The sequence below is a fragment of the Dendropsophus ebraccatus genome, chromosome 3 (assembly GCF_027789765.1).
Source record: "Dendropsophus ebraccatus isolate aDenEbr1 chromosome 3, aDenEbr1.pat, whole genome shotgun sequence".
NCBI classification, from domain to species: Eukaryota; Metazoa; Chordata; class Amphibia; order Anura; family Hylidae; genus Dendropsophus; species Dendropsophus ebraccatus.
Window position 1 is genome coordinate 23,999,071 of NC_091456.1, and position 25,620 is coordinate 24,024,690.

Here is a 25,620-nt window from a genome sequence, read left to right on the forward strand (position 1 = left end):
TTTTCAGCCTGACACAGTGCTCTCTGCTGACATCTCTAACTCTGTCTCAGTTTTCTATGAATCCCCATAGAAAACCTTTCCTGCTCTGGACAGTTCCTGTCTCGGCCAGAGATGTCAGCAGAGAGCACTGTGTCAGTCTGAAAATAAAACAACACTTCCTGTAGGACATACAGCAGCTAATAAGTATGGGAAGACTTGAAATTTTATAAATAGAAGTAAATTACAAATCTATATAAATTTCTGATATCAGTTTATTTGAAAGAAAAATACTTTTGCTGGACAACCCCTTTAAACCTGGGTGAACCAATAGCTGCTTTAACTGTAGCTAAAATTCTGTGTACGGTTACAGTTCCATAGACTTATATAGACCGTCCTCCTGTTTCCAATAGGTCTATTTCCGTCTTCATGCTTCTGTCTTGAAGCTGCTGGAAAGAAATAAGCAGGAACTAGATACTAAAATGTTGTTCACGGTTATGAAGGAGGCAACAGAAGGGCCATTTGCTAAAGGAGAGGAGAAAAATGCACCGAAAGCAATAGAGAAGTATGTTTTCCTTCTATAGATATTTACACATGTCCTTCCTGTGCTAAGTCCTAGTCCTTGGCCTAATAGCCGTTCATTCTTTCATGTATGTTATGCTGTAAGTGACAATTGGTTCTTCACCCACGTGTAGTTCTTACAATCATCTTTTCCTCAGAGTCCAGCAGCGGCTGAGTTAAGCTGGGTTCACACTACGTTTTTGCAATTCGTTTTTTTTTTTGCAAAAAACGGATGTATGTGTGTGCGTTTTCCATTGAATTCCATTAGAAAAAGAAACGGATCAAACCGAATCTGTTTTTTTAACGGACGAAAAAATGAGGTCGACTACGTTTTTGTGTACGTTAAAAAAAAAATGGATTCCTTTTGATCCGTTTTTTTTTTTCATAATAGAATTCAATGGGAAAACAGTTCAAAACAGATGCACACACATGCATCCGTTTTTTTTTTTTTGCAAAAAACGGATGAAAAAAAGGATTGCAAAAACGTAGTGTGAACCCAGCCTTAGGGCAGCCTACTTGGTAGGGATACACTACCTGACAGCTGTAGTTTGTTCTTGAGGTTTCCCCACAACCATTCTGTCTCAGATTAAACAGATCTTCAAGGGAAATCTGCTGATGGCTCCCTATAGCACCTGCGGCGCTAAGGATGGGGGGGGTCATTTTCTTACCTTCATCATCCGTGCCATTTCTGCAATATTAACAGTTTAAAGGAGAAGTCCGGAGTCAGGCTTTTTTTTTTTTTTTTTCCAAAACAGCAATGGGGTCCGCTTTCCTCGGCTCCGGGTTCCGGTTCCCTGGCCACCTTCTGGTCTAAGAGAGGACCTGGGTTGTGACATGTCAGGCCTGCTTAGCCAGTCAGTGCACAACCCCACTAACATGGTGGAGGACAGCAGACCCCTAGCACTGGAGCTGGGGAGGTAGGTGCATGTTGCCATGTTCAGCCACCTCCTTCCTAGCTCTTTTGAAAAAAAAAAAAAAAAAAAAGTCTGATCCCAGACTTCCACTTTAAATCCATATACAAATGTAATTTTGGTGCACTGGGGGCCTTTCCGCTCTGTTGATATTTGCAGGCGTGGGCCAGCCGGGGGCAGATTGGTGCAAACTCTTAATGATTACGCAAACGTCGCAGAGGATAAAGGTTAAAAAAAAATTACCTTCATCTTCAGTCACTCAGGCTTTACTGATATTAAAGGGTTAAATAAGGCTCTGGAAGGTTTTTAGTAAGAATCTGAAAACAAAAATAAGGGAACACAATCTAAGGGATAAACATGAGAAAATATTATTTTACTGAAAGAGTAGTAGATGTTTGGAACAATCTCCCAGCAGATGTGGTTGGTAAATCCTGGTCTTTTTTCTGCCTACAGTCTTCTAATCTGCTATATTATATCATGGCCAGACAGGCTGAATTGGCACTTAGATGGTCAAACTGAAACAGTATTTTATTCTTACACAGTCATGTTATTTTTAAGGTGTCTGATCATCTTATTTCTTATATTAGGGAGAAACATGGCACTTTGGATGAGGATTCTCACTCTTCAGCTGGGACGATGCCAGGCCCTGGGAATTCCATTCCTTCCTCCTCTGGTCCAGGTCTGACATCTCCACCTTACACAGCCACTCCGATTGACCACGATTACATCAAATGTAAACCCCCCCGTCATCAGGCCACGCCGGACGGTACAGTCCCCCTTCTCAATACCACCAGCGCTGGGCAAAGCTCTGATTGCTGGGGAGATGTGTTCAGGGGAACGTCCTCTGACCATCACCTGCAGCTCTGGCTGGCACATTGGGTGACAGGGAAATGTTGCTGCTCACTAACGTGCTCCTTACCCCTCTTTGCTGGGTGCATTTAGTATGTCATGTGCAAAGTTTCTCGTAAGGGCTTCTATGCTAAAAATGCCAAACCCAAACGGGACTTTTTTACATTCCTTTTTTATAATGTAATTAAAGGGGTTATCCAGTTAGGCAAAATACCTGTACTGACAATTCCTTCCTTACTTGTCACTACAGTATCAGTCTCCTTTCCTCAGTTCTGACCCTGCTGCTTTTGCTGAAATCACAGAAAACTGTGTGTCAGCTGTTCTCTCCATCTCCCCTCCCTTCCAGTATGGCTCATGTAAACCATGTCCCTGGCCGCCTATACTCTGCTATGGCAGAAGGATTAACCTAAGGTCAGATTGCTGATCCATCCAGTCTGGGACTTGTTTAAGAGAGCCGTCTCAGGAGGGAGGGGGGAGAGTAGGGGGAGACGGAGAGATAAGCTCACACACAGTTTTCTGTGTCTTCAGCACAAAGCAGCAACCTCAGAACTGGGAGAAGGGGACTGAAAAGGCAATGACAAATATGGAACAAATTGTTAGTCTCCAGTAAGGGGGATGATTCCACATTTATTTTACCTAACCGGATAACCCCTTTAAGGCTAGATACCACACTTCTGTTCTGTTCACATATTCAAATACCTGAAGCTATAAAAAGCATAAAAAGAACAATTTGCATGGATGCCTGCATGGAGGAAGTTAGTAAAGATGGAGGGTCAGAGATGTAGATTTTAGCTTATCCCAAAGCATTTTCTTCTGGTAAAACTTTACACACTTTATATTCTATGTTTCCCAAGGTGCACTGTGTCCCGTTTGGAGGCGGCTCTCACTGTCCTGAATGCCCCTTTTCCTTCTGGCTGGTGGGGGGAAGAGATGCATGCTGACGGATTGGATTGTCCTTTTGCTTGGCCCACTCCAATTATTATTCTTCTTCAAAATATCAGATCTTAAATGCTTTCAAACAACCCAACAGAATCCTATGAATATGTTACCTGATCCATCATTACAGGCTGGGATCTAAAGGGCAGCTTTAATAACTGAATTGCAGACATCCAAATCTCCCAATCTGAATTCTAATTCCAAGCCATATGTGTAATGGATCTTTGACCCCAGAGTTTTTAAGAACTCAATCAGCCTGTTACTGGTGGGATTTACCAGTAGGGCATTCTAGGACATGGAAAAAATATCATCACAGTGTGAAACTTTGCTGAGCTGGGCAATACAATTCTTTACGGGAAAAGCGTCACCTGCATACTTGACCTCTGTTATCCTACTATGCCTAAGTGTGTTGCTGCGCATCTTCCACAAAGTGATCCAAAGCTATTCCTTACCTCATGTTCTTTACCTGCCTGCTTTAACCTGTTGCTTACTAGCTAAGCTTTCTTGTACTACGTGATATAAGATATATTTAACAGTGATCATATACATGTATATTTATTTAAAGGGAATCTGTCACTAGGTGTATAATGCCTTACATGTGGGCAGCATAAACTAGTGACAGAAATGCTGAACAGAACAACGTATTTCATACATAATTTTGTTCAGTGGCTCTCCTAATATGCAGGAGAATGAAGTTAGTGCCGCACCCCTCCCTCCACCCTCCAGATGTTGATTGACAGTCGCCTGCCTATACACAGGATGAATAGAGAACTGCCAATTAGCAGCTGGTGGGCAGAGGGTGCTGGTGCTCATGAATATTCAAGACTACTGGGCTCATGCACATAATGGAGAGGACTACTTATGGTCCATGTTATTTAGGAGGATATCTCCAAATCAGCTGTACAGAACAATGTAAGTGATACATCATTCTGTTCAGCTTCTCTGTCAATAGTTTATGCTACTCTTGGATTTTATTTATGCTACTCCTAGAGTTTATTTAAGAGTAAGAGTTGTGTAGCTGTTATTATATATAATGGGGTAATCATACCCAAGATAGAAAAGGGTTTTTTTTGTATTTAAAAGATGAATTACATTTCTACTGATTTACACTGATGGGCCGTAATATTAAAACTACCTGCCTAATTTTGTGTAGTTTCCCTTCATGCTGCCAAAACAGCTCTGACCCCTTGAGTCCTGTAAGTTATGTGGCAGGACCTCCAAAAATCAGACCTTCACATAAATACTAGACTACATTATCTTGACATTAGGGAGTACCATTGCCATGAATGGGTGTATTTCGCATGCAATCTTTTGGTAGGTATAACATTAACATGGTATAAATGAAAATGTGATCTATCACCAAGCCATCTTTTAATAAACGGGCACTCAAGTGAAATGTTTTTTCTTTCAAATCAGTGTCAGGGATTTGTAATTTACTTCTATTAAAAATTCTCCAGCCTTCCAGTACTTATCAGCTGCTGTATGTCCTACAGGTGTGGTGTATTCTTTCCAGTCTGACACACTGCTCTCTCCTGCCCCTTCTGTCCATGTCAGGAACTGTCCAGAGCAGTAGCAAATCCCCATAGAAAACCTCCCCTGCTCTGGACAGTTCCTGACATGGACAGAGGTGGCAGCATAGAGAACTGTCAGACTGGAAAGAATAAACTACTTCCTGCAGGACATACAGCAGCTGATAAGTGCAGGAAGGAGTTTTTTTTGTTTTTTTTTTTAATAGAAGTAAATTACAAATCTGACTGGTCTGTATCTACGCAATTCCATACACCACAAGCTGTGATGCTCTGTTTGTTCTGACACCTTTCTATCATAGCCAGCATTAACTTTAACAGCAGTTTGTGCTACAGTATCTCTCCGGTGGGATCGGATCAGACAGGCTAACCTTCACTCTCCGACATACTTCATTGAGCCTTGCGTGCCCCTGACCCTATCCCTGGTTCACTGTTTGGACCACTTTTTGTAGGTACTAACCATTTCCAGTCACAGGATCTGCCATCTTGGAAATGCTTTGACCCAGTCTTGTACCCATTACAAAGCAAATCAGATCCTTACACCTAATCATCCTCTCTGCTTCTTACACATCAACATCAAGACGTGATATCTAGCCAGAAGTGCTGTGCTCCTACATAAGCTGTGAGTCTTCAAAGGAAAGGAAGTGGCAGATTTAATGGACAGATCAGTATTTGTCAATTTTAACTTACATGTGATGGATCTAAGGAGTTTGGTCACATGACCTTCCTACAGACATCTTTTACCTGGGTAAAGCCTTGTTTTAGTTAGAGGTAACACTGGACTTAAATTTGTTTTAAATAACTTCTATAAAGTTTATAACCTCTATATGGAGAATTTATCAATTTCCAATAATCTCTTCCATCATATAATTTACACTGTAGTTTCCCTAACAGAGCCACACTGTGTTGGAGTGTAAACCCGAAGCATTGTGTTGCATATACAGGCCATCTATAGCACTATGCGCTTTCTGTTCCTAGCCATGTATATTTTTTTTCTTAAAGGGGTAGTGCTGTGCTAAGAAATTATTCACAAAATAACACACATTACAAAGTTATACAACTTTGTAATGTATGTTATGTATGTGAATCGCCCCCTTCCATGTGTTCCCCCACCCCCCCCACGTGGACCCCGGAAGTGTAGTGTGCCATACATACCTGACACGCGTCCTTCCTAGATCTTCTGTCAACGACGTACTCTTCGGGAGGCCGGCCAAATCGCTGCAGCCATCCCTGATGCCGCCCCCCCTCTGCCGCGTCATCAGCTGCTCAGCCGCGATTGGCTGAGCATAACTGTGCAACAAAACAAACCCCTTTAAAGGAAGACTTGTGTGTGAGCAGTTTTAACCCCTACATCTGTGAGGGGTAAAGCAGTTTAAATAAATTTCAGTAGATGTCCAATATTGTAGAGCTTTAGATGACGAATTTTTGTGCCATCCACAACGCCCCGTGTATCGGGTAAGGCATTTTTTAAAGGAAACGTGTCAACCGAAAATGACAAATTTCCTTTTTATGTTTTTTTTTTTTTTTTTTTGGGTGATTTTTTTCTCTCTCTAATTTTCCATTTTTCTATCTATTATAAAATAATTCTGAAATCTTGCTGTTTTTCTTTTTTAACCACTGGAGCTAAAATTAAACTGAAATTTCCTTTTCTGTATGTAGTAATAAGAGCAGGCAGCTGTAGAGTACACTCAGTAATATTTCACATTCATCTCAAGGAGACCATGAGGGTCCATGAGGGTTGCTGTAAAGCATGTCACTAAATGCTGTTAAAAAACGATCAGGCAAGATGGCAGCCCCCATAGCAATGTACAAAAATTGAAATAAAAAAAATATAGTCACAAATAACAGATAAATAATTAGAACAACATGGTGCTTTTTTCCATCACTCTTGTCCTGAAGTGAACGAAGTTGAGTCGCAATACCACACACAACCTGGGGAACAGGGGTGGTGTAATTTTTTGAGAAAATATAGCTGTGTTTTTGATCATTTTTGATAACCCCTTTTAAAAATTGTTACAATGAAACTGTTGATCTTCGCCTTATTATTAGATCTATAGACCGTCAGAACAAATGCAATCAAGGCGCTATACTCATCTATACCATTATAGATTTTTCTGTGAATGTTTGTTGGAAATAGAAGAATAAGAAATCCCAGTAGTAACCTTCCTGCTACTCTCACACACAATGCACATACCCTCTTATGTTCCACAGGATCTCTACCCTGAAAAATCATTACTCTGATAGAAAACAATAGGTTCAATGTAATGTAATTGTGAAGATTTCCTTTCATGCTTGTGGTATAGTTACATTGGAAATGTAGTGTTACATTAGATTGTATAAAAATATAACAATGCCTTTTGTCATGGAGCACAGTACTAAATATTCTGTCCATTCATCTTAACACTCTGTCCCATGTCTATCTAGGTCTTATAATACTGGATCTAATAATTCTCTGTATCTAATGTAAGTGCTTAATGTTGTGCTACTGGAGGAGAACAGGTGATGTTGATAGAGTGTTTGTTGGATTGTCTTTCCTGTCCCTTGTCCTTGGCTCTTGCTGCTTATTGTTAATGCTTGCTGGTGGAGGGGTGTCTAGACGTTGGCTACGTAACTTATGGCGCATCTTCCTTCTCTTAGAGCGCAGCCAGGACAGCATGGCCGTTGTCCTTTCAGACTGTAGCTCAACACAGGACACTTTCACTGAGCCGGCCAGCTCGCAAGACAGCAGCAAGGGACTATACATGGAGAAGAAGCCCAATTACTCCCACAGCTCATCACATTACAGAGATGTGCAGCTAGCAGCAGATGAGAAAGGTAAGCTCTATTAAGAAGGAGATTGGGCTACTCAACCCCTACTCAACCCCTCCAGGTGGATAGGTTTGTTTTTTGTCTTAAGTACAGTGCATACAATCACTGGAAACTAATATACATTCAAATGGTAAATATGTACACCAGGTTGAATCCCAAGGGGCAATTACTGGCTGAATAGGATGATATTTGCCCCATGTAATAGACCCACAGATCAGCCATTGAGCGACCAATTCGTCGGCTCATTGTGGGGTTTTGACAGCTTTGAAAATCGTTGTTCGTTGGCCACACATCGTTGTAACGTGTATGGGCAATGGCAGACAAATGGCCCCACCCATCCAATATGATTTTTGCTGGTCCAACTTTCTGATGCTTGTAAGTGTTCACTTTCACAAATGCCTAAAGGAGGAGCCTTCTGCTCGCCGACACTCACCTTCTTAGATCCCACTTTTAGGAAATAAACCTTCTGAGATGTGGGGTGGGCAGGGTTAAGTCACGATCATTGCATGCAGGTGAAGCTACGCCTGTGTGCAATGTAAAATAGCCGCACAGTATCTCCGCTTTGTTTCGCCCACACAGTGATCACTGTTTAGCCCCACCCTCTCCCACTTTTTGGAAGGCATGGGGGGGTGGGAGATTCAGTGTAGGCAAGCAGAAGGCATAGCCGTCTTCTGCTTGCTGGACAATGCCTTGAATGCTTACCTGTCACAGCGCCAAGGTTGAAATTTTGACATGCTGATGCTGGAAGATTGGGTTTCTGTGGAAATGTCCCATGTTCCACCATGTACGAACCCTAATCTTACTTAATAGACTTTGTGCATGGAGTGTGCCAGGACATGGGGTATTTCCACACAGGAGTCCGAACTACCAGCAGCAGCTTTGTTTGCACTTTAAAATTACAACCTCTGCACAGTGACAGGTAAAAGGGCTATTCCGTCTATGATAAAAGAAGGATGCTGCAGAGACGGGGAAAAATAGAATAAAAACTTTTCTTTACCGAGTCTGGCCCCTGCTGTGGCTACCCCCCCAATGCTTATGTCTAAGGAGGGCCAAAAGGAGAAGTGGAAAAAAGGGCTATGTAAGGATGTTGTTATTTTGGCTTTTGCTGGTGACAGATGCACTTTAAAGGGTTAAAGTGTCACTGTTGTTTAAATTTTTTATGCAGAAATCAAAAATACAGGCGATTTTAAGAAACTTTGTATTTGGGGTTTATTAGCAGAGAAATGCATTTTTATCATGAAAAAGCAGTTTGAAGCTCTCCCCCCTGTCTTCATGGTTCTCTTATGGAGATAGGAGGGGTGTAGAGACGTGAGGCACCAAACAGGACAACAAAGAGGTAATTTACAGCTACATTAACGGGCTATCTCCTCTGAAGTCAGCACTGACCTCTCTGACCTCTGAATACCGGCTTTCACACAGTTCCCGCTGTGTAATCCTGATTTCCTGATAATGAGCAGTGAATGAGAGAGAGGAGGGGGGGGGGACCTGGGGAAAGTCTTTTTGATTGCAGATATTTGCCTAATAAACCCAATTACAAAGTTTCTTAAAATTGCCTGTACTATGACTGTGACACTTTAATATTACAGTTGGGGAATGCACACTTGGTATAGTTTTTTGATTTTTATGTTAATCTCTGGTGTTGGACGAGGATCTACCCCATGGCACTATTTCATGTCCTCAATGTGTTCTCTGTGGTTTTCCTGTGCGGAGTTAGGTGACATGTCTCTATTCCCAACCTCTTTGAATGTGTGCTGTAAAAACATGTGCTCTCAAACCGGTCCATATAAACTTGCCAACGATTATTGGTATTGATATTTTGTCTTCTAAACTTACAGGAAGGACGGATGAACAAGTGGAACCACCAGACGCTAGCTCAGTGGAGATGAAAGTTTCTCCTGAAGTACAGACTTCCCCTACCTGCAGCACACCCATAAGAGCTCTACCACCCCCTTTACCCATGGGAGACCCCAAAAAGAAACCAGAATTAACTGGAGATATGTTGGACTACCCCCAATGTCTACCTGAAGGGGCCGAAGAACAACGTAAAGTCTTAATTGAGCAATGCATCACATCCTTCAAGTTATGTCTAAGCCGTTTCCCACAACACTACAAAAGCCTGTACAGGTTGGCTTACCTGTATACTCACAGCCATACCCACCAGGTAAGATATATGGAACTAATCTTTGCAAGGTTTGTGGTGGTTTATGCATGTTGCCTGAAAAGCTGTACATGATGTTCTGTTGTAAAGAGATGCAGATAGAAGGGCCAAAGAAAGTCATTTTGTTTTTTTCGGTTTCTCTGCCTGTTTTATGGAAAAATCAGTGGTGTAGTTGCAAAGTACAATTGGTCCCACAAAACACAAGCGTTTATGTGATTCTGCAGGTGAAAAAAAATACGCTTTTCAAGCAGGTAACAAGGAGAAAACTAAACCAAAAAATTGGCAGTGTCCTTAAAGGGTTAAATGCATTATCATCAGCCACACATCCCCTATTTTAGTGGGTAGTATGGCTGTTAATGGTGTGAGTTTCCTAGATCGCTGGGCCCTTTACACCGATCGATTATCTGGTAATTGAGTGTGTCTAGAAACTCTCTTAGGGCAGGTTCACACAGGACGAGTCGTAGCGGAAATCGAGTTTTGCAGCGAGATCCGCTACTAGGTAAGGTCCTGGCAGGTCCCTCCTTAACCCCTTCATCAGCTCCCGCTGTGTGTATACATTACCTGTCTCCTTGCTGCATGGGGTCTTGGCTTCCTGCTCTGTTGCCCAGCCGCAGCCACTGATTGGCCGGGCGGCAGAGCAGGAAGCCGGGACCCTGGGCAGCAAGGAGACAGGTAATGTATACACAGAGCGGGAGCAGATAAACGGGTTAAGGGGGCGACAGAATTACATACTCCCAGCGGTCTTTCAGACCACTGGGAGTATGTATTCACAGGGACCTGCCAGGACCTTACCTCGTAGCAGATCTCCCTGCAAAACTCGCAGCGAGATTTCCAATGTGAGTCGTCCTGTGTGAACCCACCCTTAAACACTATTCGGTCCATGTAAAAGGGTCTTAAAGGGAGACTATCAGCAGATTAGAAAACTCTAACCTCCTGATATTTCCCTATAGTGCAAGGGGCGCTGAGGATGAAGGTACGTTTTTTTTTACCTTCATCTTTTGCGGCATTTCTGTGTTATTAGGAGTTTAATTCCTATGCTGCTTAGGCTAATTTAGCTGCACTGGGGGCAGGGCTACTACCCCCTGTGCACAGGGCCGTATTTACCACTAGGCACCCGCGGTCCGGTGCCTAGGGCAGCACCTTGCAGGGGGGCAGCACCAGGGAGCAGGGGGACAGAAAAAAATAATTTTTTTGTTTTTATTTTTTTAGTTTCCCTCCTCCTGTTCAGACTTGCCAGTAAATCTGGTGTCTTTTCCAGGGGGGTGGGGGGTATGGTGGTATTGGTCAGGTCTGGTATCGCCAATTGGGGCGTGAAGATGGGGCGTCTTCAGGTTTAGTGCCTAGGGCAGCAGCAGCTGTTAATACAGCCCTGCCTGTGCACCAATCACAGCCAGCCCACTGTGGCCCACCCCCAGCTAGCCCACTCTGCTGATATTCATTAGGAGGAAGAATCTGTGCACTGGGGGTGGTAGTCCTGCCCCCAGTGCACCAAAATGCCTAATATCACAGAAACGTTGCTGAGGATGAACGTAAGAAACCTCAGCGCCCTATGCCCAATTGGGAGATATCAGCAGGTTAGATTCTGACCTGCTGATAGTTGCCCTTTAAGGCTCCGTTCACACATTCACAATGGAATCCCCCGCCGCGGAATCCCGGCAGCCTCTGTGTCATAATGACAGTCTATGGGAGGCTCGCGCGCCTCCTCTCTCTGCACTGAAGAATGGACATGTCAATTCTTCAGCGCGGAGAGAGTAGGCGCTCAAGCCTCCCATAGACTGCCATTATGACACAGAGGCTGGCGGGATTGTGGAACTCCTCCACTTTTACTCCGTGTGAACGGAGCCTAAGGGGCCCAACACTATATAAGAGATCAGAGACCATTAGATGCAGTAATAAATGTAACATCTCTGCCTCTTTATAGTCCAAACATCCAGCTGTACCGTAAAATTTTTATTTGGTGCCTAAAAAAATGGGTAGTTTATAAAAAATATTTTCCAGAAAGTGTCAGCGATTTGTAACTTCTATTTTTTTTAATAATCTGTAATTTTCAGTTGCTGTATGTCCTGTAGGAAGTGGTGTATTCTCCCCTGTCTGACACAGTGCTCTCTGCTGCCACCTCTGTCCATGACAGGAACTGTCCAGAGCGGTAGCAAGTTTCCATAGAAAACCTCTCCTGCTCTCCAAACTGGAAAGAATACACCACTTCCTGCAGGACATACAGCAGCTGATAAGTACTGGAAGACTTGAGATTTTTTTTTTTTATAGAAGTAAATTACAAATCTCTGGCACATTGTGTGCCCAGTGTATTCCTTTCTGATGTTTTTGTTGTCTTCTCCAGTAAATTGAGGTATAATAACATATAGATTAAATCACTGCATGAAAGTACTATAAACCTCATATACTGTTTACCTTATATTTAGTTTCTTACCAAAGAGGTAATAGGTGTCACCCCCTCATATTGCTTCCGCCTTCCTCAGATCTTTTCAGATTTAGGAGAACATCTTTTATAATAACCTGGTTTGTATTGTACATTGTAAATGTTTTTCCTGTGTCACCATCAAATGCTTATAAATGTACCTAAAACTAATAGTTGGAATCCAGTGATGACATTAAAGGGGAACTCCAGCTAAATATTTTTTCCTTTCAGATCAACTGGTTTCAGTAAGTTATATAGATTTGTAATTGACTATTATTTAAAAATCTCAAATCTTCCAGTACTTATCAGCTGCTGTATGTCCTGCAGGAAGTGCAGTCTGACACAGTGCTCTCTGCTGCCACCTCTGTCCATGTCAGGAACTGTCTAGAGCAGTAGAAAATCCCTATAAAAAACCTCTCCTGCTCTGGGGCTGTGTCAGACTAGAAAGAAAACGCCACTTCCTGCAGGACATACGGCAGCTGATAAGTACTGGAAGGTTTCAGATTTTTAAATGGAAGTAAATTACAAATCTATATAACTTTCTGAAACTTTTTAATTTGAAGGAAAAAGATTTTCACCAGAGTACCCCTTTAAGGGACATACATGTAAATTATATATCCCCATAAAAACCGCAGCTTTATGCATTTAGACAGACATCGCTATGTTTATTTGCCTTACCATACTGTCTCTTAGCCTGCCGTACATGCTGAGAAGCCTGCATCCCTTATTGATTTACCTAGGTTACGTTGTCGATCTCTGATTAGAAGCAGACGCATGACGGCAATTGACAGATTTTTTTTTTGACTGATGTTCCTAGGGGTTGAATGCTGTTGCATAGAAGCAGTGTATTTGTAGTGATTCATCTTGTATATGGGATGGCAGACCCCTGGGAGCACAGCTATCCTCCCACAGTCTGTCAAGCCATAAAACTGGAGTTAATACAGTCACTGCCTACACATTGTATGAACTAGTAGATCCAGTGAGAAGGGGGAGCATTGGACACATTAACCTTTCTGCACACTCTACCACACATGACTCACTGTATGACTTCTTTTGTTTTAATCACTTGGATTGGAGAGTATGGTGTGGTGCCAAGGGATGTTTTTAAAGTGTCACTGTCATTTAAACAACCAGATAGAAAGAGGAGAGCCGAGAGCCATTACAGTCGGAAATAGTGTCTGATGGATTCAGGACAGAATTGGGGTCCTATTAGACAAAGCAATTTTAAGGGGAACCTGTTACCAGAGACACGAGCGCAGAGCCCGCCCGACCCCCCCGGTGCAGCCCCGGATACTTACCCTTTCCTCTAAGTCCTGCTCCTGGACCCAGTCCCGGGACGGAGATCTCGTGCCCGAAGTTGAGCGCGCGCTGTATGCAAATCAGCAGAGATGAGTCCGATGCCTATAGAGAATGAATGGAGCCGTCATTCTCTATGGGCGTCTGACTCCTCTCTGATGAGCGCGGGCACACCGCTTCCGACGGGGATATCTCGGTAATTGGAGCGGGTCCAGGAGCGGGACTTTGTGCACAGGGTAAGGGGCCTATTCCACAGGAGCGATAATCGGCCGAATCGGCCCCATTCGGCCGATTTTCGCTCCGTGGAATAGAGAGAACGTTTGTGTCATCGGCTGATCGTTCATTTGGGTTCAGACCTAAAAATCGTTGTTCGCCATCAGCGCATCGCTACAGTTGAATAGCGGTGCGAGGCGGCGACCGACGATTTCAGCAGAACCATACATTACCTGTCCGGGCCGCAGGTCTTCTTTCCCCGGTCCCGCGCGGCAGCATCGACTTCAGAGCGGGGCTGTCTGAACTGACAGACCGCTAAGCCAATCACTGGCCGGGACCGCCGTGGCCAGTGATTGGTTGAGTGGTCTGTCAGTTCAGACAGCCCCGCTTCGAAACTGCTGCGGCTCGTGGGACCGAGAGAAGAAGACCTGTGGCCCGGACAGGTAATGTATGAAGCAAGGGCTGCAAGGACATCGGTAACGATGTCCCTGCAGCCCTTGTTTCACAATCATCGGGGCCGTGGAATAGGCGCAGTAAACGAGCGCTGATCTAGCAGATCGGCGCTCATTTACGCCGTTGCTCGTCCGGTGAAAGGTTCTCCACCAGGCGGTCGGCTCTGCCCCGTCATGGGGGGTGACAGGTTCCCTTTAAGCGATCTTTAAACGATTGCAATAACTATTTTAAAATGATTTTACACTATGTCTAAATGCTGATCGTTATAAAAACTAAATCGTTGCTTCAAAATCGTTAAACGATCGATTGGGCGAATTATCCTTCCATGTAAACCCAGCATTACACTGAACGATTAGTGAACAAATGTGGAATTACAGCGAACGATTACCGGTGATTTGGGTGTCAGCACCAAACAAAAGATGACCGATTTCTCATTGGTGGTTTGCTCGAGGCCTTCATTTACACAGAATGATTATGGTTTAAATTAGAACGATATATTGATAATACGAACGATAATCGTTCCATGTAATAGGGCACTTACGCTCACTCTTTAGACGAGTATCCTTCTAAATTAGACGCGTTAGTCTCTTTAATCTCTTTATAACCTCCAAGTTAAGGAAACCGCTTAGCTTGCCATGCCACTTAAAGGGGTATTCCTGCAAAAATCTTTTTCTTTTAAATCAACTGGCTTTGTAAACTAATTCTGTTTTTAAAGATGTCCAGTCTTCCTATACTTATCATCTGCTGTATGTCCCGCAGGAAGTGTTTTATTCTTTCTTGTCTGACACCGTGCTCTCTGCTGCCACTTCTGGCCATGTCAGGAAGCAGGAGAGGTTTCCTATGGGGACTTGCTCCTGCTCTGGACAGTTCCTGTCTGGGACAGAGGTGGCAGCAGAGAACACTGTGTCGGACTGGAAAGAAAACACCATTTCCTGTTAGTCATACAGCAGCTGATAAGTATGGAAAGAGTGGAGATTTTCAAATAGAAGTAAATTACAAATCTGTATAACTTTCTGATACCAGTTGATATGAAAGAAAAAGATTTTTGCCGAAGTACCCCTTTAAGGCAATGGGAAGTGTGCAAAGTATTAACGACCCATCTTTCTACCTGATCTACCAGTGACCATCACGGTGGGCTCAACACCATATAAACTGCTGTATATTTCCACAGCTTGTTCCAGACCCTATTGAGAGTATAGTCAATGGAAATCAGCCAAAAGAAGACCCGGAAGCCCTGATGCACAGCGTGCTCCACCAGTTTGGCTGGCAGCTTGAGGATGTGTGTTAGTGTAGGCCGGCATGCAGCATGATTTCTGTGTGGGCTCAGCGGGGTTTGTCTGGTTGCTGTATGAACGCTTTGGCTGACATACTGTACACAGTTTATTTTTTGACACTGCTTTGTTTTGTTAACAGAAATATATCACCCGGCCAGCAGTAAGGGCTGGCCGAGATGGTGGGAAGACGTGGGAATCACATAGGGAAATCCAAAGTCACTAGAGTTAGTAGAGACTGCTGTGAGACCTTGCACAGATATCTGTCTGATAACATAACTCAGATATGTTAGTTTGACATTTAAACCCGGAAAAGAGATGCCATCGGCCCTGTATATAGTTATTATGTATGCAACACCCGCATATTCCTGAGAACACGTGAACCTGCAAAAATAACAACCAGCATTATTACCATATCTCATATACCATAGGTGACTGAAGAAGTGTAGATTGCAGTTAAAAGGTTTCATGTATGTTACTTGGTTTATGTTGTGATGTTAACAAGCCCTTAAAGTGTCACTGTCGTTTAAAAATTATTTGCAGAAATCAAAAGTACAGGCGATCTTAAGAAACTTTGTAATTTAGTTTATTAGCCGAAAAAAGCATTTTTGTCATGAAAAAGCAGTTTGAGGGAGATGAGGCACCAAAACAGGACAACAAAGAGTTAATTTACAGCTACATGCTACATTACCAGGTTATCTGCTCTGAAGTCAGCACTGACCTCTCTGACCTCTGAATACCGGCTTTCACACAGGTCCCCCTGTGTAGTGATGAGCGAGTACTAAAATGCTCGGGTGCTCGTTACTTGAGACAAATATTTCCCATTACTCGAGTGATCGTTTCGAGTAACGAACCCCATTGAAGTCAATGGGAGACTTGAGCATTTTTGCAGGAGACTCAAGTTAGGTGGAGGGAAGGTCGTGTGAAAACCTGTCAACCTCAGGAATTGATGGAAACACAATGGAAATGGACAGGAAACAGCAGGGGCGGCATGTATGCATGCCTCTGAGGCTGCCTAATGGCACCATTATGCCTAATTCTGTGCAACAGCCTGGTTAAAACAGAGGTAGGCATATGGACCACCCAATAAACTCAGCCTGACACAGCATGGCAGTGAGAACACAGGGAACCATTAAAACAGAGGTAGCATATCATGAACCAGCCAGAAACTCAGCCTGACACAGCATGGCGGTGAGGACAGAGTGAACAAGGTAGAAGCGGTAGCCAGTCAGCCTGCCAGACCTAGCATGGCAGTGAGCACACAGAGAACCATTAAAAGTGAGTGAGGAAGTAAGTGAGCCTCCCCAAAATTAGGCCAGACACAGCATGGCATTGAACACACAGAGAACCATTAAAAGTGAGTGAGGAAGCAAGTGAGCCTCCCCAAAATTAGGCCAGACACTGCATGGCATTGAGCACACAGAGAACTCCCGGGAGCAGCAGTAGCCAACATGGAGGCCAGGCAGGAGCAACAGTAACCAACATGGAGGCCAGGCAGGAGCAACGGTAACCAACATGGAGGCCAGGCAGGGGCAACAGTAACCAACATGGAGGCCAGGCAGGAGCAACAGTAACCAACATGGAGGCCAGGCAGGAGCAACAGTAGCCAACATGGAGGCAAAGGCAGGCACAGCAGTAGTCAACATGGATGCCAGTGAAGGCCCAGCAGTAGTCAACATGGATGCCAGTTAAGGCCCAGCACTTCTTAGGGGTCTGTATGCAACACCTAATGTCCCCTTTCTGCCAGCAGCCGATCACCACAGTGTGCTGGTTAAATCGTGGTAGCAGCACTGCAAGTCCCAGCCAGCAGTCTGTAGTTATACTATTAAAAAACGATTTGAAGCCCTTAAAAGGGCTGTTTGTTTGTATTGCTAGTATATACCCTGCCTACTGGAACGCTAAATCCTACACTGACACTCTCCCTGACCAGCAGCAGCTCTGTCCCTGATCTCTCACAGCATGCTTCTGAAGCGAGCACTGCTGGCTGCGCTTTTTATATGGCAGGGTCATCTGACATGTATGGGTCCCACGTGATCGCAGGATGTACCAAAGAGTCTCCTGCATGTTTATTGGCTGTGAAATAGCACCCAAACTTACAGATGTACAACGATGATGAGGTTTTCTCGAGTATCGCGAGATACTCGTCCGAGTAACGAGTACCATCGAGTACCCTAATACTCGATCGATTACCAAGCTCGGACGAGCATGCTCGCTCTTCACTACCGCGGTGTAATCCTTTGTTCTCTGCTCTCTGCTGCCGACTAATCTCCCCTCTCCATAGAACAGACAGGGCCTGACTGTGTAAAAGAGTCAAGATTTCCTGATAATGAGCAGTGGATGAGAGGGGGGGGGACCTGGGGAAAGTCTTTTTGAATGCAGATAATGGTATATTTGCCTAATAAACCCAACTACAAAGTTTCTTAAAATCGCCTGTACTATTGATTTCTGCAAAAAAAATGAAACAACAGTGACACTAAGACAGGGGTATCAAACTCTGATCCTCCAGCTGTCCAGGCTGGATGGGAATTGTAGTTTTGCAACAGCTGAAGGGCCTGAGTTTGACGCCTGTGCCTTAAGACCTCTATAGAGGGCACACATGCCAGTTGTACCAGTAAAAGGGGTTAGTGTTATGTTAGTGTGTTATACCTTTTGGTAGGAGTTCCTCACAACTTCAATTCCTGTTCGTACAGACATTTTAAAGGGGTACTCCGAAGTAAAAATTGTTTTTAAATCAACTGATGTCAGAAAGTTAAACACATTTGTAATTTACTTCTATTAAAAAAGAACTCAAGTCTTCCAGTACTTATTAGCTGCTGTATGTCCTGCAGGAAGTGGTGTATTCTTTCCAGTCTGACACAGTGCTCTCTGCTGCCACCTCTGTCCATGTCAGGAACTTTCCAGAGCAGGAGAGGTTTTCTATGAGGATTGGCTACTGCAACTCAGAGTTGTAGCACTGTGTGAAGGAATACACCACTTCCTGTAGGACATAAGTACTGGAACACTGGATATTTTTTTTCTAATAGAAGTTCATTACAAATTTATATAACTTTCTGACACCAGTTGATTTGAAAGGACAAAAAAATCTCCAGAGTGCCCCTTTAATGTAATATATCTGGGAGGAAGATAAAATTGTATCCTGTCTAGACAATCCTCCTGTATTGTTCATTTTATTGTGCTTAAACCTGTTTTTTATTGGGTGCCACACCCCAAACTGGTACCCCCTTTTGAAGTGTTCATGTATGTAGTGGTGAATAGCATTGGAAATAAAGTTTTCTGAAGCTGTATGGCTCTGTAGGGTACGTTGGTCTTAGGCCCCGTTCCCATTGAGGAAAGGTAGCGGAATTCCGCGACGGAATTGTCCGCCGCGGAATGCCGTTAGCCTCCCGCTCATAATGGGAGTGTATGGGAGGCGCGCGCTCCTGCCCTGTCCGCGCTGAAGAATGAACATGTTCATTCTTCAGCGCGTACAGAGCAGGAGCGCGTGCCTCCCATAGACTCCCATTATGAGCGGGAGGCTAACGGCATTCCGCGGCGGACAATTCCGTCGCGGAATTCCGCTACCTTTCCTCAGTGGGAACGGGGCCTTATATTCTTGATCTACTCTACACAGACAACTGCAACTATCTTGAATGCTTTGGTGAAAATCTTTTTTTCTTTTCAAATCAACTGGTGTCAGAAAGTTATTTAGATTTGTAAATTACTTCTACTTTAAAATCTCAAGTTTTCCCATACTTATGAGTTGCTGTATGTCCTGTAGGAAGTGGTGTTTTCTTTTCAGTGCTCTCTGCTGCCACCTCTGTCCTAGACAGGAACTGTCCAGAGGAGAGGTTTTCTATGGGGATTTGCTACTGCTCTGGACAGTTCCTGACATGGACAGAGGTGGCAGCAGAGAGCACTGTGTTAGACTAGAAAGAAAAACACCACTTTCTGTAGAACACACAGCAGCTGATAAGTACTGGAAGAATTGAAGTAAATTACAAATATATATAACTTTCTGAAACCAGATGATTTGAAAGAAAAAGCCGGAGTACCCCTTTAAACTCTATGCTGGTAAACTCTTCTACCACTAATACACTATTAGCAGGACACAAGATACGGTAAGTCCGGCCTTATGATGTGTTACGCCTGCAGGATACACAGTTGTAGCCATGTACAGGTTTTCCATCTCGTGTAGATATCAGACATGTTGTGTAACGTACGTCCATTATATCATGTGACCTATGTATATTGTATACAGGCTCCTGATTTTTTTTTTAATTTGCGTTCTGTGTGTGCAAAATCAATCCCGGCCTATAACCTGCCAGTGACGGCCGCAGCCAGCAGGTGACTACGCCGGACGTCTCTGCCCCTGTGGTGATGAGCATAGCCACCCGCCATGGTAAAGTGCGTGCGGTGCCTACCGACAATGCGTCACCGCTGCCCCCTCTAAGATATATTTAATTATCGACTTGGCAGAATACACAAGTAAGCTTTCTTATAATCTCCTCCGATATATACACCTATGATTCAAGACGCCGAATCGTCCGGGCACCTTCTTTACCAAACTTCTTATCGGTCGCCATTGAATCCGTTTGTCGATGTGTGTAGAAACCATCTCGTCTACCTTTGCACTAGATAGCCAGGCATTGCCATTAATCTGTATGTATGCACAGCATATACCCACAGCAGCATCCCCGCTTCATCCTGCCTGTTGTCTCCACAGAACTTGCAGTGGGCCCGAGACGTGTTGCTAGGCAGCAGTATCCCGTGGCAGCAGCTGAAGCACATGCCAGCACAGGGGCTCTTCTACGAGAGGAACAAGACTAATTTCTTCAATGTAAGTTATGCTCATTGCAATGGGTGGACGGGAATGCAAATGTGTAAGATATGTGGGCTCAGACGTTACAAAGCCTGTGGATGTCAGTGCCGGCTACTGACACTGTGCAAGTGGCCGGCTACAGACACTGTGCAAGTGGCCGGCTACTGACACTGTGCAAGTGGCCGGCTACTGACACTGTGCAAGTGGCCGGCTACTGACACTGTGCAAGTGGCCGGCTACTGACACTGTGCAAGTGGCCGGCTACTGACACTGTGCAAGTGGCCGGCTACTGACACTGTGCAAATGGCCCGCTACTGACACTGTGCAAGTGGCCGGCTACTGACACTGTGCAAGTGGCCGGCTACTGACACTGTGCAAATGGCCGGCTACTGACACTGTGCAAGTGGCCGGCTACTGACACTGTGCAAATGGCCGGCTACTGACACTGTGCAAATGGCCGGCTACTGACACTGTGCAAGTGGCCGGCTACTGACACTGTGCAAGTGGCCGGCTACTGACACTGTGCAAGTGGCCGGCTACTGACACTGTGCAAGTGGCCGGCTACTGACACTGTGCAAGTGGCCGGCTACTGACACTGTGCAAGTGGCCGGCTACTGACACTGTGCAAGTGGCCGGCTACTGACACTGTGCAAGTGGCCGGCTACTGACACTGTGCAAGTGGCCGGCTACTGACACTGTGCAAATGGCCGGCTACTGACACTGTGCAAGTGGCAGGCTACTGACACTGTGCAAGTGGCAGGATACTTACACTGTGCAAGTGGCCGGCCACTGACACTGTGCAAATGGCCGGCCACTGACACTGTGCAAATGGCCGGCCACTGACACTGTGCAAGCGGCAGACTAATACAGCTTTATCATGGCGTCAAAGTCAACGGTTTCATTGTTAGCATCGGAAGATGGCCGGTGACTAACCCATATAGCGGTCCGTGCCGTCGACTTGATAGCCAGAAGTAAACCAGATGGACAGCTTTTGGAGACTGGCTGGCTACTGGCCAGGATGGAAACCTTACATGTGCTTCTACTTATACTGGGATGTCTATGCAACATGAGACATAAACATGAAGCCTTGATGCCACTATATGGAATAGGGGTAGGGAATCTTGACTCTCCAGCTGTTGCAAAACTACAACTTCCATCATGCTCAGACAGCCAAAGCTAAACTTTGTTCAGGTGCAGTTTGAAATTAAGCTCCATTTACTTCAATGGAACGGAGTTTCAAAACCCCACCCAAACTGGAGACAACAGTAGGGGGAAAGTGGCCATGTTTTTGTAGCGCTGGATAACCCCTTTAATTGCAAACCACACCTGAACTGGAGACAACAGTAGGGGGAAAAGTGGCCATGTTTTTGTAGCGCTGGATAACCCCTTTAAGCTCCAATCTGGAGACAAGAGAGGGGGAAAACTTTCTTTCAGAGACAACACGACCCTTGTCTCCGGGTTAAGGTGCAGTTTGCAATTAAGCTCCATTCCAATGGAACTGAGCAGCAAAAACCCGCCTGAGCTGGAGACAAGAGTGGGTCTTTCTCTGGAAGAAAGTGGCCATGTTTTTGTAGCACTGGATAACCCCTTTAAGCAGGCTGTGATGGTCTGGTGTCCCCACATTCTCAGTGTACATACAAATCTGGCTCTAGGTTTTTGCATAGAATCTGGGACTGCACAGTAATGTATGACAAGTTACCTGCTTCACCATGTTCAGGAGTCCAGCTATACCCTAGTACTTAGGTCTCCAAACTGCGGCCCTCCAGCTGTTGCAATACTACATTTCTCATCATGCCTGGACAGCCAAAAAGCTTAAGCTGTCTGGGCATGATGGGAATTGTGGTTTGCAACAGCTGGAGGGCCGTAGTTTGGAGACCCGTGACCTAGTAGATGGTGTCTCTCATTTACAAGGTTCTCGACTGTTTTCAGGAGCCACTTGCTAAACTGTCAAATGCAGATCTGGATTATAGTAAAGGTTCTAGGTTTTAGGCTGGGTTCACACTATGTATATTTGAGGCTGTATTTGGTCCTCATTTCAGGTCCTCATAGCAACCAAAACCAGGAGTGGATTGAAAACACAGAAAGGCTCTGTCCACACAATGGTGAAATTGAGTGGATGGCCGCCATATAACAGTAAATAACTTCCATTATTTCAATACAACGGCCGTTGTTTTAAAATAACAGCAAATATTTGCCATTAAATGGCGGACATCCACTCAATTTTAACATTGTGTGAACAGAGCCTTTCTGTGTTTTCAATCCACTCCTTGTTTTGGTTGCTATACAGCCTCAAATATACAGCCTCAAATATACGTAGTGTGAACATAGCCTTAGAATGTAAAACTGTCAGTTATCAGCCAAACAGGTTGTCCTGTGTAATAGGCCTAGCAGGCAGCAAATATCTTATTAGTATGTGTCATCAGAAAATGAGCTATTCCTTAAAGGGGTACTGCAGCAAAAATCAAATCATCTGGTGTCAGAAAGTTGTACAGATTTGTAATTTACTTCTATTTAAAAATCACAAGTCTTCCCATACTTATTAGCTGCTGTATGTCTTGTTTTCTGAAGCTATATGGCTCTGTAGAGTTCATTGGTCTTATATTCTTGATCTACGCTACACAGACAGAATGCAACTATTGTAAATGAAGCTTAAAGGGGTACTTCGGCAAAAATCTTTTTCTTTCAAATCAACTGGTGTCAGAAAGTTATATAGATTTGTAATTTACTTCTATTTAAAAAATGTCTAGTGTTCCCATACTTATCAGATGCTGTATGTCCTGCAGGAAATGATGTTTTCTTTCCAGTCTGACAAAGTGCTCTCTGTTGCCACCTCTGTCTATGTCAGGAACTGTCCAGAGCAGGAGAAGTTTTCTATGGGGATTTGCTGCTGCTCTGGACAGTTCCTGACAGTTCCCCTCCTCCCCCCTCCCTTCTGAAACGGCTGATGTAAACAAGTCCCTGACTGGCTATATCTGAAACATTGTACCTTTGCAATGCTGAGAGGGTTAATCACTGTAAGTTCATTAGCATCTTAACCTCAGAATAACCCTCCCAGCATTACAAAGATGCTACAATGTTGCAGATAAAGCCTGACAGGGACTTGTCTACATCAGCTGTCTCAGAAGGGAGGGGGGAGGAGGGGGAGACAGCGAGAAAAGCAGAAAGCAGCAGCAGCTCAGAACTGGGGGAAGGAGACTGAATAGATAATAAGTATAGAAGGAATTTTTAGTTTCACAATGGGCAGCAACATATCAAAAGTTATGTTTGAGTGGAATACCCCTTTAATAATCTTACATTGAAACGAATAGTGATGAGCGCATCTCTAGCATGCTCCATGTATTCCCAGACTCCTTAGGGCTGCATCCAACTTCTCCAGCCACTGGTAATCCAATGCCAAATGATCAGACTCCAGTTGCGCTCTTCTCTAGAAATGATGTTACGAGAAAACTGAGGACGGTCCTGTAAACATCTGCGTTGTGGCTTCCATTCTCAACAGAAGCCACAGCCATTTGCTCAATCTTAGGATTAAGCCTCTTCCTGTGGTGACCATCTTCTTGACAGCATAAATATGGCTGAAAGAAGAGAGAGATCCTTCCCATCAAATCTAATGGAATTGTCGACACGGCACAGAAATGAACAAAGCCTTACTTGGTCCTCTTAGAGAAAGTCTGCCTCGTGTCTTTGGCATGAAGTTTCGAGTTCCTTAGAAATTCTGCTCACTCAGCCGCACAGTCTATGTGTTTCCTCAGCCCTGGAATTGCTTCTGAGATGCTGGCTTTAGTAGAAGCCTTCTGTTGTAGATACATTTATTTTTGTCTGGGGTTTTGGAGCATATGTCTGCCTTGGGATCTTCAGTATTACACACACAGTTTAAATATTTTAGTGTAAACCTTCTAATACGTCATAATTGAAACCCACTTCTCTGAAATACCCTAGATAAGGGCTATAACACCCAGGTAGTCCTATATACCAGGTAAGAGCTGATAGAGAAGTTAGAGAAAATTGGATTTAATCCCAGGATAGTTCAGTGGATTTTTTGTTGGCCGAGGAATAGATATCAGAGGTTTGTTGTTAGGGCTGGGCGATATACCGTAAAAATACTGTTACCGTTACCGTCTCTTGCATTGGTTAACCGACCTCAACTTTGCCAGGACGGTATTTGCGGTACTTTCCCGTCTGCACAGGTTGGAGGAGGTCTCCCCCTCCCGCCCTGTCAGAGCGCACCCCCAACAGGCCTTCTCTCCCGCCTGGCAGAGTGTCAGAGAGCACCCCTAAACCCCTCTCTTTCCCATCCGGCACGACACAGAGTGTCAGAGTGCACCGACAACCGTCCCGCGCGGCACATATTGACAGAGCGCACCCCCAACGCCCCTTCTCTCCCATCTGGCAGAGTATAAGAGTGCACCCCCTTCCGCCTGGCATGGTCCAGAGTGTAAGAGCGCACTCCCAAGCCTCCTGCCTGCCCGGCACAGATTGTCAGAGCGCAGCCCCAACACCCCTTCTCTCCCGTCCGGCACAGAGTATTAGAGTGCACCCCCAACACCCCTTTCCGCCTGGCATGGCGCAGTGCCAGAGCACATCCCCAAGCCTCCTGCCTGCCCGGCACAGATTGTCAGAGCACAGCCCCAACACCCCTTCTCTCCCGTCCGGCACAGAGTATTAGAGTGCACCCCCAACACCCCTTTCCGCCTGGCATGGCGCAGTGCCAGAGCACATCCCCAAGCCTCCTGCCTGCCCGGCACAGATTGTCAGAGTGCACCCCCCAAAACACCCTCCCTCCCACCCGTCAGTGCAACAATGCCCTATTCTGAGCAGAGACTGGTTACCACCAGTAATATGCCACAAGGGTCTGTACTGGGTCCTGTTCTTTTTAATATGTTTGTAAGTGACTGAGGAGAAGGTTTGGTAGGTAAGGATAGTGACATAAGAGAAGGTTTGGTAGGTAAGGATAGTGATATAGGAGAAGGTTTGGTAGGTAAGGATAGTGATATAGGAGAAGGTTTGCTAGGTAAGGGTATGTGCACACTGAGCAATTCTAGCGGAATTCTGCCCGAATTCCGCCATAAAAAGCGGGCGGAATCCGCGTGGAATTCCGCCCGTGTAAATGCAACATTGCTCTTTCCATAGAGAACAATGGGATTTCCGACTGCCCGTGCACACAGAGTAAATTTCCGTCTGGAATTCCGCGCTGATTCCGCGCAGAATCCGCATTCCGCCCGAAGAATGTACATGTCAATTCTTTGGGCGGATTCCGCTAGAGGAATCCTATAGAAGTCAATGGGGTTTGAATTCTGCTGGTAATTCCGCTTGATTTCCGCGCGGATTCCGCTCGAATTCCGCTCAAATTCCGCTCGAATTCCGCTCGAATTCCGCCAGAGCAGAATAGGCGAGGAATTTCAAGCAGAAATTTTTCAGCTACAATTCCTCGAGAATTGCTCAGTGTGCAAG

General features: G+C 44.8%; 1 protein-coding gene across 9 annotated transcripts in view; it reads left to right on the forward strand.

Annotated features, from left to right (window-relative positions):
* The window catches only part of CABIN1 (calcineurin binding protein 1), a 116,515-nt gene that overhangs the window by 36,702 nt on the left and 54,193 nt on the right, over positions 1–25,620 (forward strand). For 6 of the 9 annotated variants that reach the window (XM_069961145.1, XM_069961147.1, XM_069961149.1 and 3 more), the window contains exons 25-29: positions 390–541; positions 2,036–2,214; positions 7,397–7,573; positions 9,403–9,728; positions 20,077–20,190. In XM_069961145.1, coding sequence (XP_069817246.1) covers positions 390–541; positions 2,036–2,214; positions 7,397–7,573; positions 9,403–9,728; positions 20,077–20,190 — 948 coding nt within the window. The remainder of the gene's footprint in view (positions 1–389; positions 542–2,035; positions 2,215–7,396; positions 7,574–9,402; positions 9,729–20,076; positions 20,191–25,620) is intronic. The other 3 variants (XM_069961151.1, XM_069961153.1, XM_069961152.1) reach the window with 1 other exon arrangement.